General features: G+C 37.6%; 1 protein-coding gene across 18 annotated transcripts in view; it reads left to right on the top strand.

Moving 5' to 3' along the window:
- Nucleotides 1-15,104, top strand: part of JAK2 (Janus kinase 2) — a 91,756-nt gene that overhangs the window by 34,069 nt on the left and 42,583 nt on the right. For 16 of the 18 annotated variants that reach the window (XR_005825781.1, XR_005825780.1, XM_040580968.1 and 13 more), the window contains 2 exons: nt 1,267-1,411; nt 6,170-6,420. Coding sequence is in view for 16 of the 18 variants with exons in the window: in XM_040580968.1 (XP_040436902.1) it covers nt 6,201-6,420 (220 nt within the window). In the remaining 2 variants the exon portion in view is untranslated. Of the gene's footprint in view, nt 1-869; nt 952-1,266; nt 1,412-6,169; nt 6,421-15,104 lie in introns of those variants that run through there. The other 2 variants (XM_040580979.1, XM_040580981.1) reach the window with 2 other exon arrangements.

Raw genomic sequence — 15,104 nt, 5'->3', positions numbered from 1 at the left:
TCTGTGCTTTGTTTGAAGCTGGTGCTCTTGGATCAGTGTGCATACAATGTGTGCTCATAGGTCAGCAATGGACTGCTCTGCCCCAAACAAACCCCTCTCCGGCCCTCCAGTGCTTGAATACAGGTCTGGAAAACTTGCATTGATTGTACTGGGCTTTGGATCAGATCTTAATTAGCTGGCTAGACAGCATTTGAAGGAGAATCCCTGGAGGTGCATACAAAATACACAGCTGTCCAAACAAGGCAAAACTGATTACCCTAAAGCCAGTATTGCAAGGGGAGAAACACTAATCATTGCTGTAACAGTCAGACTTCTGTGGGAAGAGAAGCTGAATTTACTGCTCGTTGAGATGGGTTGCTTTTTCTTGGGGTATTGATGATATGCTCAGTAGACACAGCATATGGTGCTGAGGAAACTGTTGATTTCCTTCTCTCCTACCCAGGGAGGTTTCTGTCCAATACAAAACTCGCAGAGCTCTCCCTGTCTGAATTCTGCCTCCTTTGAACTTCCATTTTATTTTTTTTCAACTCTGTTGACTTTTAAGGTTTATTTTTGCTTCTCTAGTGGGCCCTTTTCAATGTTGAGAGGGTCAAAACATAGAATTTATCATTTTTTCTGCTGGTACAGGAAGCTGCTGTTGTGTTTTAAGTGCTTTCAAATGGTGTTTCTTGCAACCACGGAAATATTGTGCAAAGTGAGCAGGGGTGGCCGTGCCCTTGTTGTTCCTGCTATCAGACAGTTGGTGTTAACTTCCACATGAATTGAAGTGGGTGCCTGTTGTCAGTTTTCAAATAGAGTAATTGTTCTGCCTAAAGGGAGTGTTCCTACATGAAGTAAACATACCATGTCTCTTTTTGTAAATACTTTTTCTTTTTTGTTTCTCTTTTCTTCATGTAATGCCATCAGCAGTTTTCTTAAACTGATACTGTATTTACAGAAAAGAAAAACATGGTGAGTGCAAAACAGTATTGGTAATTATATTTCAAGTCAGGTGTCTGTTTCATACACCAGCTTCTTGCCAGAACTGAAGAGCAGTGTCAGTACCAAAAAAGTGTGTGTGTGTTTGTTTTTTTTTTTAAATGAACTTTATATTTAAAAAAAAATAATTCAAAAAGTTATTGGCAAAGACGATGGGAATTTGGGCAAATCAGGAGCGGATCATTCTGTCTGTACTTAAACACAGATTTGAATTCTTCAGTAATGATGCATTATGTATTGGTCACAGCCTTTAACTTTTTTTTAATGTTAAGTATGTTTTCATTACAGGTACACTATGTTCCACCACTGCTTGTGTGCCTGCTTTGTCTGACCTCCTGTGAGTACCAGCAGCAAGTGGGTGACTTGTGATGTGCTTATTTAAAGGGCTTCATCACACCCATGTTTCATACAGAGATTTCTCAAGTGATAAAAGGTAATTAACAGTTGGGGATTTATCTGTAGTGAGACAATGCTCTGATGTTTGAACCTCCAAAGTTGCATGTTTGAAGTGGTATGGGTTAAAAACAAAAACAAAACCAAAAACCAAACCCCATCTAAAGGTGGTGGAGGATTATTTTCAAGAAGAGAGTTTAGATTTTACAAAACTAGTAGACACCATAGCTCAAATTGTCCGTAAGAACAACAAAAAAATATTGTTCTGAATGGGGCTGTGAATGCTGCGTATTATTAAATCATCAGGATTTTGTATGTCCTTCACATTTTAATGAAATTTCTTGCATAAGTGGTAGGTTTCGGTCTCATTAATTTCTTCCTGGTTGACTTGAAAAGAACCATATGAACTAGTACAGTCCGATGCAGCTGGTAATATTAGTCCTCAGATGCATTGGAGGTACAGACAGTGACAATACAAACATGTTGCGTTGTAGGTGCTGGTGATTGTGCTTAGAGCAATACGGGGAATGATTAATCTCATCCTTTAGAAGCTGTAACTTGAAATATTATCCAGATTAGGAACATTAAAATAATCCTATTGGATCAAATACTCTGTTCATTAGCATCAGAATCAGAGCTTTTATAGTTAATAGCTTTGATCTCTAGATCAAGATGTTTATGTTCTTTCCAGATTTTATTACACATTCTTTTTAATGTGGATAAATGGACAGGCCATTTTTCACTTTCACTGAGTTTTGATTATGTCAAACATTGACTTTCAGATTTGTGTAGGCCTAGCTCCTTTTTGGCAGACAATACCTCTGCGGTACTGTGGGTAACTTGCTATTCTGGGTGTATTAAATTCATTTATACAACTATGGGAATACTTTACATGAATGTTTACATTGTTTACACAAACAAATTCTTTTGAATTACAGTATGATGACAAATATGTTCTGTATACCCCAGAAAATGATAGTCAAATATGTTCTGGGAACAGGTAGATTAATGTCTCCCAGTATATTTAGTCTCAAATTGCTCAACTTTTACAATGGTCAAAAGAATAGGTCATATTTTAAATATTCTGGATGAGCAGAAATTACGTTTTTTTGCCACGTGTAATGTTTCTGTTGTGCTGGGGCAATGGTCTCTGGATGGAGCAAAGAAAGGAATACACAGCGTGTCCAGCTGAAGGCTTGTCTGCTAAGAAGTACAGGTGAAGGCAGTTTTGTTGATGGTGAGCTCTTTCACACCGCTGCTGAGTGGTGATTGTGTGTTGCAGTTATTGCACATGTGAAGCTATACTTAAATGTATAGGGCAAAGGCCAAGAAAATATGTTTTCTGGTTTTCAGTCAAGCAACTGATTTAGGGGATATTTCTTGCTCTCAGCTATCGATTTCATCAGCACTTTGACATAAAAGATGAACTTGAAACTTGAAAATTATTTAGATTGAGGTGGTAATACAATTATATAGTGTCTCTGGAGATTATTCTCATTGTCTCATGGAACCTTTGAAATTAGTGCAACAAAGAGTTGAGTATTCTGTTGCAGTATTTACTTTGCTTTTTTCACTGCACTTTGTTGATACTTCACATTCTTAGGTATGATAAAGTAAGGTTCCCCGCTTGGTTTATGGAGTTTTTTATATAGCAACAAGGTGGGAATGGTGAGGGTTTTCTGATACGGCAAATGTATTTGGAAGTACACAAGCTTTATGAAGGAGAGCTAGGCGCAAGCATGTCTGTTGAGTTCGCTTTTGAAGTTGGCCAGGTTTTCACTTAGGTTCTGTAAGCAGTATTTCCATTCTGTATTGGATAAGACATAATACCAAGTGACCAAGATGAAAGGTGTGTTGGGTCTGGCTGAGATGGAGTTAATTTTCCCACAGCAGTATGAGGGCTGCTGTGCTTTGTATTGGTAGCCAGAAAGGTGGTGATAACACACCAATGGTTTGGCTGTCCCTGAGCAGTGCTCACACAGCATCAGGGATGTCTAACATTCCCCACCTCACCAGGAGGCTGGGGGTTGGCAAGGTCTTGAGAGGGGATGTAGCTAGGACAGCTGACCCAAACTGGCCAGAGGGGTATTCCATACCATATGGTGTCTGCTCAGCAATAAAGCTAAAAGAAAGGAGGAGAAAGGGGGGGCATTTGTTATTTGTGACATTGGCCTTCCAAAGCAACTGTCATGCTTACTGAAGCCCTGCTTCCTGGGAGGTGGCTGAACATTGCTGATGGGAAGTAGAGAATAACATCTTTTGTTCTCCTTCTGTATGCCACCTTTACTTTTGCATTATTACACTGCCATTATCTTGGCCCACAAGTTTTTTCATCTTATTTTCTCCCCCACTCCCTATCCTGCGGAGGAGGGTAGCGATAGAGCAGCTTGGTCAAACCACCACAAAGGATCTGTCGGTTCAGGTGAAGGTTGTATTCTACAAAGGGTTAATGTTAGAGTATTTTAGAAAAATTACTGTGGTAATTAAAGAAGCCTTCCTCTGGGCATTAAAGCTGTGAATGTTTTGTATAAGTAAGTGGTAAAGCACAAACATTACATCTTGCATATTGTTGAGGTAGTGAGAAATCTTTTAAATACAGTGTCTCTAGGGAGGTAGTGGTTATTTTATTTGAAGAAAATACTTGTTACCTGTGTGTTGCTTTTTGCAGCTGAAAGCACAGATTTTCTCATTTAAAGGTGGCTGGCTCTATAAACGAGTCATAGGGAATCCATATACCCCCCTAGATCAGAGCCCAGGGAATCGTGGTGAGTGACGCTTGCACCTAGAAATTCAGATTTGTAGGTCTGTGATACACTGGCTCTTTGTGTTGCTTAGTTTGGAAAATAACATGATGCGCCTTTCTCATGGTGATGGTAGCTGGTTTTTTTCTTTCTCCCAGAATTACCGTCATGGTAGCATAGTTTTATACTCATGTATGTGTAATTGATTATTTTTGTCTATCATGTAGCTCATTAAGTTAATGTTTTCCTCCTTTAAGGCATTTAGCCTTTGCTGACTTAACTGTTGTGATCCATTTCTTTAGCACAAATCATCTTTAGCCCACAGAAATGTGTAGTCACACACTAATCCCTTCCTCAGTAATTGTAGTTAGGAGCAGAAAAACAACTCATGTTCTGAACAGCTCTTTCATGATAAAGCGACATAGTTCAATATAAACAAAAGCTGTTGAAAAATGCACTTAGAGACTATGACACCCATCTGCCTATGCAAAACATATTTATGAGTTAAACCATAGCATTTTCATGTTCAGTGTCTTTATTATCTGTTCAATATCTTCATCAACAACATATAGTAGGATTGAGTGCACCCTCAGCAATTTTGAGGATGACACCAAGCTGAGCAGTGCAGCTGATGAGCTTGAGCAAAGGAATGCCATTCAAAGGAACCTTGACAGGCTTGAGAAGTGGGCCCATGTGAACTTTGTGGAGTTTGGCAAAGGCTAAGTGCAAAGTCTGCACCTGGGATGGAGTAATCCCCAGTATCAGTACAGACTGGGAGATGAGTGGGTTGAGAGCAGCTCTGCAGAGAAGGACTTGGGAATACTGGTAGATGAAAAATGAGACATGAGCTGGCAATGTGTGCTTGCAGCCCAGAAAGCCAATTGTATCATATAAAAAGAAGTATGGCCAGCAGGTCAAGAGATGTGATTCTGCTCTTGTGAGACTCCACTTGGAGTCCTGCATCCAGCTCTTGGGTCCCCAGCACAAGGAAGGTGCGGACAATTAAAAGCGAGTCCAGAGGTGGGCCACAAAAATGATTCAGTGGGCTGGAACACCTCTCCTCTGAGGAAGGACTGATAGAGTTGAGGTTGTTCAGCCTGGAGAAAACGCAGCCCTGGGGAGACTTTATTGCAGCCCAAACCACTGAATCAAACCAGTGATCAAATCTTTATAACTGATGTCTTGTTTAGACCTGTTCCGATTTTTTCAAAATATGAAATGCTGAATTCCAAGTAGTAGTTACTTGCTATCAATTTTAGTAAAAGCAAGCCTTATAGACCATGGTCAAAACTTTTATTTTAAGCATGGATTATACTGACTAAAATTATGATGGAGTCACACTAAAGACAGTCTTCAGCTGACATGTGGAATATGCTGTCAGTCTCACTTGTTAAAAAAACCTGGTGGTGTTTTTGCATTATCAAATATATATGGTAATATATTGGGGTTTTAGTCTCTTCTTTTCTTTGATTACATTTATCGGAGAAGAGGTCTTAGAAGTCCTCCCATTTGTAGATACAAAACAAGTCTGCTTACTTAAGAGTCTCACCTCAGCACGTTTTCTTTTAAGTGTCTGCTTAAGACTAAAACTCAGCTGAGAGGCACTATTGCTACCCTTATTTTCATCGGCACCAGTTTGTGACCTAGGCAGTTCTGTCTTGTATGTTCTTGGTGCAGTTTTTGCTTTTAGACTGGGAATATAATGAGTTACACAGATGTCACTGAAGGGATTATTTTGACTTTCAGTTTTCATTAACATGTTTCAATTGGGCAGGTGAGCACATGGTGTCTAAAATCCAGTTAAAGGTAATAAATCCTCTAGGGGGACTCCCAGTTAGTATCTTCTTTTTCCTGTCTGTAGAGTCTGTTACTTTTCAGACTAGGGCTGTGTAGTAAACAAAAGAAAAACTCAACTTTTAGTAAACATTCTAAGCCATTCTCCTGTTGTCAGCTTAGCGTTTTTACTGTGTCCGAACAGTACTATCATTAAATAGCAGTATTACAAGCAAACCCAGCAGATACAGTTAGTCAAGAAGTACTCCTTACGTTTCTTCTAGGCAAATGCTCTGAAAAGAACCAAACCAAACAATGGCCTGTCTTACAATGACAAATATGGAAGGTACAGCAACTTCTACTGTCCACCAGAATGGTGACATCCATGGGAATACCAATGCACCCAAGCAGACAGAACCATTACTTCAAGTGTACCTTTATCATTCTCCTGGGAAGACAGGAGGAGATTACCTTCAGTTTCCTGCTGGAGAATATGTTGCAGAAGAGATTTGTGCTGTTGCCTGTAAAGCCTGTGGTAAGTATGTATGCACCTAATTGTTTTCCTAATGAAGGAGTGAAATTCAACTTAATGCAAGAAAGGTTTTAATAATTCAGAGCTCATCAAAATGGTGCCATTTTAACTGAAATGCTAACCTGTCCATTCTTTCAGAAGTACAGCACCAGGCAGCAAAACTGTCCCTTGTCAGAATGGTAGTGAAACTGAGATTATAATTGGGTGACTGCCATCTTTTTTCAAATAATTTAAGGGTATACTATCCTTTACCTGGAATTTTTCTTTCATTGAGCTGAGGTATAGTTTGGATAGTTAAATCACAGCAGAAGGAAATAGCTTGAGGTACATTCTGATGTGAGCCTGCAAACACAGATTGATCCTGGAGATTATGCATGTATTGTATATTATACATGCTTAATCATTTTGCACATGGAAACTCTTCTATTAAATACAACATGACTGCTTGTGACTATGTGGTCAATGCTTTTTGTAATCATTTAAGAAATAAAGTGAGTGACAAAATAGTATATTTGAAATAGAGAAGCCGTATTTATGTGTAAAAATGCCTTTGAATTGTTACATTTACTCAAAGTTTAACATGAACAGGTGGTGAAACCCATAGTAAAATAATTCAAATATTCTTTTTGTGAAGGTGTCTTTCTTTCGTTGGAAAAGGAAGTTTAATTTGTGCCTTAAAAAAAAATCAATTCCAATAAATTAAAGCAGCTCTTTTCTTGTTTCTCATGCATATATGCACACAAGCACATGTACACAGAGTCACGCTCTATCTTATTTTGAACTGTCAGTGGTACACAGCTGGATTTGGCTTTTAGCTTTCCAAATGCCGCATTTCAGGTATAAATGAATTTAAAAGAAAGGCTTGTAATTCCAAATCTTTATTTTTCAGTGGATCACAAATGTGAAGCTGCTGACTCTGTACATTTTGTTATCTCCGAACATCTTATATCTTAGTGATTTTGTCCTTTGATTGCTATACTGTTACAAAATATGGTTTTAATACTTCTGTGAGCAATCTGTCAGTTTTTTCTGTGCTGTTGAATGTCTTCTACTGACTGAATTGCATTCTGTGAGTTGATAATTTGCTTGTATATGCTAGTTTCACAAAGATTCCTCTGGGTTTAAGCTGTGTTTGTTGGAGTTCTTTAGGCATGGCAGAGTCTAAGATCCAAGTCTTGCAGAGCTGCTTTTCATGTAATATTAGATCTTTATGCAGATAAGCACATACGCATTCAGCAGAAGCACTGCCTGGGATTAATTCTGGGGGACCATGAGGAAGCGGGTATGGTATTCAAAGGTCTGCAAAATTCCAGCCATGTGAGATTTTGCTGCTGTAATTAACTTGTAGGTCTGAGTTTGACAGATGGACCTGGGAGTGTTCTTCAAGTTAACGTTATCTTTCACTGTGTCCCCAAGGTTCTATAGTGTCTTTTCTCCAGTTGAAGGAAAAAAAAGAGAAGTATTGTCTCCCTGCTTTAGAAAATATGCCCGTACTCATTTCTGTAATAAAGACCGATTTCTTAGCACTGGTGCCCATGATTTTGGGGCTTCAGTTTTGCCTCTGTTAGGTTTGTCTTACTTCAGACTTTCAGGTACAGCATGTAAAGGTGTATAAGGCTTGGGGCATGGCAGGAAGTGAAGGTTCTTCACTTCCTGAGTGTTAAAGTGGTATTGCATTTTTACGGTAGGTGATAGTTAAATATGTACTTAATGAAAATAAATACTGTTGTAATCACTGAGGATATTGCTGAGGGAGTGAAACCAGAGACCAGTTTTACTAGATAGTAATGGGAAAACTTGCTTCTTTAACTTAGAAGTTCATATACTAACTTGCCAGAATATTAAACTGATGAGAGCTTGAGTCCACCAAGTTCAGTATTTTCAAAATAATGGGGTCTTTGAATGAACATACTGTATCGTCAACCATGATCTCATGTGCCTTGCTTCCTTTGCTTCCTATCTGACTAGATTATTTTTTTGTGTGATAGGGCAATAACAAGTCATCTGAACACTAACTGAAAATATTTCAGTTAGTCTTCTAATGAATCAGTTAGTTAAAGCTCACCTTCCAGAAAATCTCCCAATCTGGTCTGAGTTCACTGGAATAGTAACTACCTTGGTAGTTGTATTAGCCGTTTCTACTGTTATTGCTGGTCTGTCCACGTTTTTCCTTCCTTTTTCTCTATTCTAAATATTCCTTACTTCAGTTTTCAGAAGTTTGTTCAATTTATGTTTTTCTTCTCCTTTCCCCATCCCCATCCTTTCCCCATCAACCTTAGGGAGATATTTATGTGCTATAATCAAATTACCTTTAGGTTGTCTTTTTGTTAAAACCTGATTAAATAGGTTGATTTCTTTAGCTTGAATGTTGTTAACTGTTTTAATTTTTTGGCTGCCTTCTGCACTATCACCAATTTCCCAGGAAAATGTGCAGCCTGGATGATACTGTTCTCACCCACATCAGAGACATACAAGATCCAGTCCTTGCTAATGCACAAATCCAGTTAGTCTTGTCTCCTGTGACATAATCTGAAGACTTCATACTCTATTGCTTTTTGTCTGACCTCACCAATCCTTCTCAAGTCTTCTGCCTCTTTAGGGTACCAGTTTCTGTTTTGCTTTTATGGCTAGTACCTAGCTCTTAGATGCATCCTCTTATACTTGACTTTTTTAAAAATAATTTTCTATGAGTGGTACTCGTTATCGAGTTCTTATATTTTTCTATTGTTTCAGCATTCTTCACCAGGGTTTCTAAAGTATATCAGTAGTGACTTTGTATATTTGATTATTTGTATAAATAAAATAATTTATGAAGTTGAGCCTTTATCCTTCTATAGCTGAGGTAGACAAAGTCTGCTGAAGAGTGATTTCTTAGCAGCTACTATGGCAGTATTATAAAACCTTTTTTTCAAAGGAATTTTTAACTTCATTTCTTTCTAAGTTGGTGGATAAGGCTGAAATGGCTGCAAGTTTTTGTTCCCTTTTGTGAAAGTTGTTAGTGCTTAAATCATGAAGTATCACTTCTTATTTTCTGGTTTTTCTAGGAGGTTTTGTGGATGTACAGCAGAAATGTAGGTCTGCAAAGCTTGTACAGTCAAGTAATGTTTATGTTGGCAAGACTCCTCTTTATGAAGTATTCTTATTCATAGAAAGAGGAGAGTGGTTCAGATAGTAGGCATGTCTGAAATATAACAACTTGGTAATTGTTAATGAACTTTCTCTCTGGTCTGACTGTTGATAGCGAAGCTGGCTGCATTGAATTATGACTGGATGTTACTAGTGGCAAGCAGGACTGGATCTAGGCAAATATTGGCAGTCAGAAAGACAGTATTGTTATGATCCTTTTGCACAGTTCAAACGATTGAAGGATTTCCAGTCTGTGCCGACTTGACTTTAGATCTCTTGTATATGGCATGTATTGGCTATATAAATAGTAGTCTGTCTAAATATTATTCTGTAATTGCATGCCAGTTTGAGGCATGCATGCAGAAGCTAAGCAGTTTCTTACTTTATTTAAAAATAACTTTCCGGTTTTGGAAAAATATAATAAATACAAAACTTTTTGTAGGTTCATGTTTTTATATGGAAAACTGTATGAACATGAAACTGAATATCACGTTTTCTAAACAGAAATGCAAGAATGAAGTGTCTTGAAATTAAGTTTAAATTGACTAGTCAGTGTCATTGTTGAGCTCTTGTATGCTAATCAGTATGTTAATTGTCATATAAAAAAATTACAAATGTCACACCAAAACCAAGGGAAGCATTTGTGCTCAGCCAAAGAGAGAAAGTGGTGTTAGAGGAGCTAACTGATGGTGGAAGTGAAATATGATGGAGAAATTGTTCTAGAGGTTACAGAACCATTGTGTTAGATTTGTCTTTTAAACTCAGTATCTGCGAGTTATTTTCCTAAATCGTGATTTTAAACCCTTTTATTTTCTCCACTCTTTCAAATAATCTTAAATGAAATTTTAAGCTGTTTCCTATGTGTTTACAATCTGTCTATAAAACTATCAAGCACTGAAGGCCATTTGAATGCAAGTAGTAGCTCAGGAAAGCCACTAGAGCTGGTGCAAAAGAGTGATAATGAAAGCTTGATGTGGTATTTTAGAGAAAAAATAAATGACTATAAACTTTGTTTATAATTTTGGTTTTACTCAGTGTAAGTTATGAAGAAAATGTAGAAATCTGTGTTTAAAAATTAGCAGATGTAATTGAAAATAACATGAACTGATTTTTGTTGTGGTATAGGTAAATCAGATACAGACCAATGGGAACATCTGAAAATTTTTTAACAATTTTTTGATTTATTCATCAGCTGACTAGTATGAGTAAAAAATACATGCAACACTTGTCTGTGTAATCCAAATTGTTACTGAATTTAAGTTAACAAAGTTAAAAAAGAAGATATTTTTCTATTACATAGATAAGTGATTTGGTAAATGTTTTAACTGTGATTTACAGTTATAAATAAAGCATTGCTTTGGTGTTAGCCAAATAAATTTGTTCCATGTTCTTGAAAATCTTAATAAATTAGAAAGTATGCAGAGCTGGTGACTTTAAATGAAACTGGAACATTTAAATAGCACACTGAAAAATGTTTTGGCAAAGGCAACCAAGGCGCATAGTTTTGTTTAGCACCTTGCATTTCTGTTATTACTTGTCCCCCTGGTGTATATGAACCCTAAATTTCTGTAGGATGTTTCTGACTTGATTAATCTACTTCGACAGCTTTGTTTTCTGCTTTCGCCCCTCCCGCTCTGTTAAGACCATTAAACCCTGAACTCACAACTTCTAAGGGAACTGGAATCCCAAAAGGGAACCAGTTTGATAATCGTGACTGGGTTGCTGAGTTACAGGTGGCTACAAGTTAATAAAACACTTGAATCTGTTGGCTTCAGTATGTGTTAGTTCTGTTGGTTGGTTTTTGTTGTTGTTGATTTTTTACTGTTGATATCCTGAAACTCTGCTTTGGAACCTTTTCATTCCCACCCATCTGCTTTGCAAATAGATTGAAAGTTCCACGGTACTTTCCTTGAAGACTGTTGGTGCCACCCAGAAAGCCCTAAGACCACAGAGATTTTTAATTATACCGAAGTAAAAAACACTGTTTCAAAACACTCAGCGTGACTAACCACTGACAGTGTCTGCAAACATTTTCAAGGGAGCAACTGTGTTGCATAATGTGATGATTGTGGTGATGGTAGTACCTCTTGGCTTGTGTGGTTCAGAGGAGTTTCCTTGTTAGTAGCTGAATAATTTTAAGCAGACTTATACTTAACATGTGGAATTTCCAGAATACACGTGGCTTAGAGTTATTGTTGATTATAACTGCCCATTGTGGGGGCTTGGTGTGTGTGTGTGTGTTTTGGTTTTTTCTGAAGTGTTGGCTTTCCTGAAAATCTGCACACAACACACTGCTGGCTGCCCTCCCCGCCCAAAGGTGAGGAATTAATTAGTCAGAATTCTGGGCAATTCTGCTTTGCCAAGAAAGGAAACACGTGCTTTGATGAACTGCGCAGAAAACACTTTGTTGATAGGATAAATACATTGAATGTGGTGTCAGAGTTCAGTAAGTCTCCAGTTTGCATGAAAGATGAGGGAAAGTAATGTTTTTATGTAAAAAAACAAGCAGTTTTCTATCTGGTATGTGCAAGACTTTTTAAGTGTTAGATAGTTTACTTGACAGGTATGTGTGAGTACTGACTAATGTTTGTATTAGACTTTGAAAATTGTTTTTAATCATCAACTCCATGCATCTAATTGCTTTCATATGTCTGTGTCTAATGACTTTTTATATGCTTGAACTGACAATTTCATAGGACTGTTTCTACTGCAGACTGTGCATGGCTTCCACACTTCATAATAGCTTTTTGTGACACACAGTTTCTGGTTGTTTTTTTTTCTTTAGAGGGACTTTATGTAATGAAAGCATATTGTATAGGTGAGAGGGTACATAATGTCATTGAAGGAAGAAGTACAGAAAAACTTCAGCTGCTTCAGGGTGAATGAAGTAGTGCAACTTGTCTGGACGTGGAGCTCTAAAATCACAATGAGGAAAAGAAGAAACTGCTATGCACCTCATTCTTTTTTTAGGCTTGAAGTAGAAGTTTGAGGAATAAACTTCTGTGTTACAGCCTTTCATAATGTTACTTGACTGTCTGTGTAGCATTATGAGGCTCCCTTATTTAGCCTTACATACTAAATAAAACAGTTGTCAAGAGATTGTCATGTTTTTCTCTTTTCAGTAGTGCAGGAAATTTATTCATTAGCTCTTGCTTAGAGAAGCAAAATATAGAACAATTCTGCTTTATTACGTCTCGAGTCACTCTCCTCTCCTAATTAATTATTGATTGATTGGATAGCATGGTTAATGCAGTGCAGAAATCCAGGGGAGGTTTTTAGTACCTGTGTGAACAGCTTTTCTGATTTCACTTGTGTGGAAAATACATTTCTCAGAAGTTTTCACTATTGTTGACAGGTCAGGGCTTCATCAGAAGACTTTGATTCCTCATCAGTCCCACCCCCAGTCTTGGTTTTCATTGCTTCCAGAGAAAACACTTAAATACTGCAATTATCATTCACTTGAAAAGTCCCTGCAATTAATAGTGCTAGTAAGAATTACATGAAAAGAGACATTTCTGGCCTCTCTGCTTTCATCAGATCTTTGAGGACAATTTTTAAGACTCTTATAAGGGTGTTTGCTCTATATGTATAATTGTTGAACTTTTTGAAGTGTAGCAATATTCTGGCACAAATGCATAATTCTTAAGGGGGAGAAAAAAAAGGGTAACTCCTTTTCTTGAAAAACCCTTTATGATTTATATGTCACGGAGCACTGGCATTGAAAGGTAAAAGCTACCATTTGGAATTACATGTGCTAAAGTATGAGGGATGGATGAGTGCACAGTTTATGTTTCATACATAGGAAGACAGACAGCAAAGAGGATTTTTTGGTTTTTTCCCTTAATGCCAACATTTCTGATTCGTAGGTGTAATTCCAAAGTCATGTTCCTCGCTTAGTTAAAGTTTCAAAATGGCAATGATATGATTTGCATACGAGTTTTTTGGTTTGTTTTTCTTGAGAGGGGGGTGGTGGGTTGGGGTGGGTCTGTAATGTATTTGGTGAAATATTATAACATTTGGATTTAAGAATATGACTTGGAAATTTTTCTCTTGTTCAGTGTGCTTACATGGGTTTGTTAATACTTAGGGGAAGTGTGTCAGGGAGACTAGGTATTTAAATATTCAGCATTGTCTAGAATGGTGTTTAGCACCTGGTTAGAATCCTGAAATAGGCTGGTGAATTGTGTGCATAACACTGTAATTGATCTGAAATTATTTGGGATACAAACACAACAGCCTTAAAACTGCTAAGTCAGTTGCTACTGATTTATAGACAGCTGATCTGTAATGTAATCTAGTTGATCCCACTTCACATAGCAAATGAGAACCATGTTTGGTTGCATGGGGTTGATTTCTTTTTAACTCCATAAAATGGAGTTAATTTGATATTTCTCAAAACCCTGATGGATCAAGTATGTCTTACTGCACCATAAATTTGCAATATCTAGATTTACAGCCAATCCTTCAGTTACTAATCCCTTAAGAGTTACTCCTTTGGGGGGGTTTCTCTAGGTTTTGTTTTGCTTTGGTTACTTTATATAATGCTTTCCATTTCTGTAGTCTCTTGTAAATCTATGATTCCTTTCCATAGAAAATCATGTGTCAGGACCTATAGTTCTGGTATATTTTGATGAGCTTAAGTTTAAACAAGTGTCAGATGATAGGCCTATAGATTTCAGCATTTTAATCTGACATATGCACGATAAGCCTCTTGTTTTTAGCCCTCTTACTGACTCCTTACAGACAGAACTCCCATTTTGTAATGAATTTAAGCTATTTGTTACTTAACACTGCATTACTCTTTGTTCCACAAAATTATGCTGGTTTATATGTGGAGTTGATGGGGGGTTTCTAACTGATTGTCTTACATGCACTTTAGACATGATGAAACAAATTTGGGTCTGCACCCTTCAGAAGTTACCTAGATGTTGGTCAGAACAGAAAGAAAGAAGAAAGGGTGTGGGTGTTGTCCCCCCACCCCCCTTGGTTTCTTGTGTGTCTTTCAGTGATTTCATTCTGACTCTTTTGAGCAGAGTTGTGGGTACTTTGCATTTTCCCAGAATTCTTTTGTCTCTTAAGGTCATTTTAAGTTATTTTTGTTGTCTTTGTGTTATGTTTTCAGTATTTTTTGCCTTCTTTCCCTAGTATCTTGCATTAATGTGAACATAGTTTTCTTTCATTATGGCCTGCTGTGACTTGAACGCCACCCTTTTCATCCTCCTCTCTGACCTCTAGACCTGTTACCTTTTCCTGTCTTCAAAATATGTTTGTCGGTGGTTGAACTTCATCCTTTTGTGCTGTCAATTCTTGGGCATGTAACCTGTTTTCAAAATAGTAGCACTGGCATTGCATGGATGCGTAACACTACAGAAAATACAATGCTGTGGCATCTGTCTTATGTTAGGCTGTACTGTCAGCTGGGAGCCCAAAAGCCAAGGTAAAAATCTGGTGCTGCTGAAGAGTGGATGCTCAACTGATGTCCATAATTTGTGATTAAGTGGGATTGCTTGTCAATTCTCATTACAACAATCCTGAATTTTGGAGGGGGGGGGGGGGGGAGC

This window comes from Falco naumanni, chromosome Z (genome assembly GCF_017639655.2).
Source record: "Falco naumanni isolate bFalNau1 chromosome Z, bFalNau1.pat, whole genome shotgun sequence".
NCBI classification, from domain to species: Eukaryota; Metazoa; Chordata; class Aves; order Falconiformes; family Falconidae; genus Falco; species Falco naumanni.
Note: the sequence above shows the minus strand (reverse complement) of the source record. Positions and strands in the feature narration are given on the sequence as shown.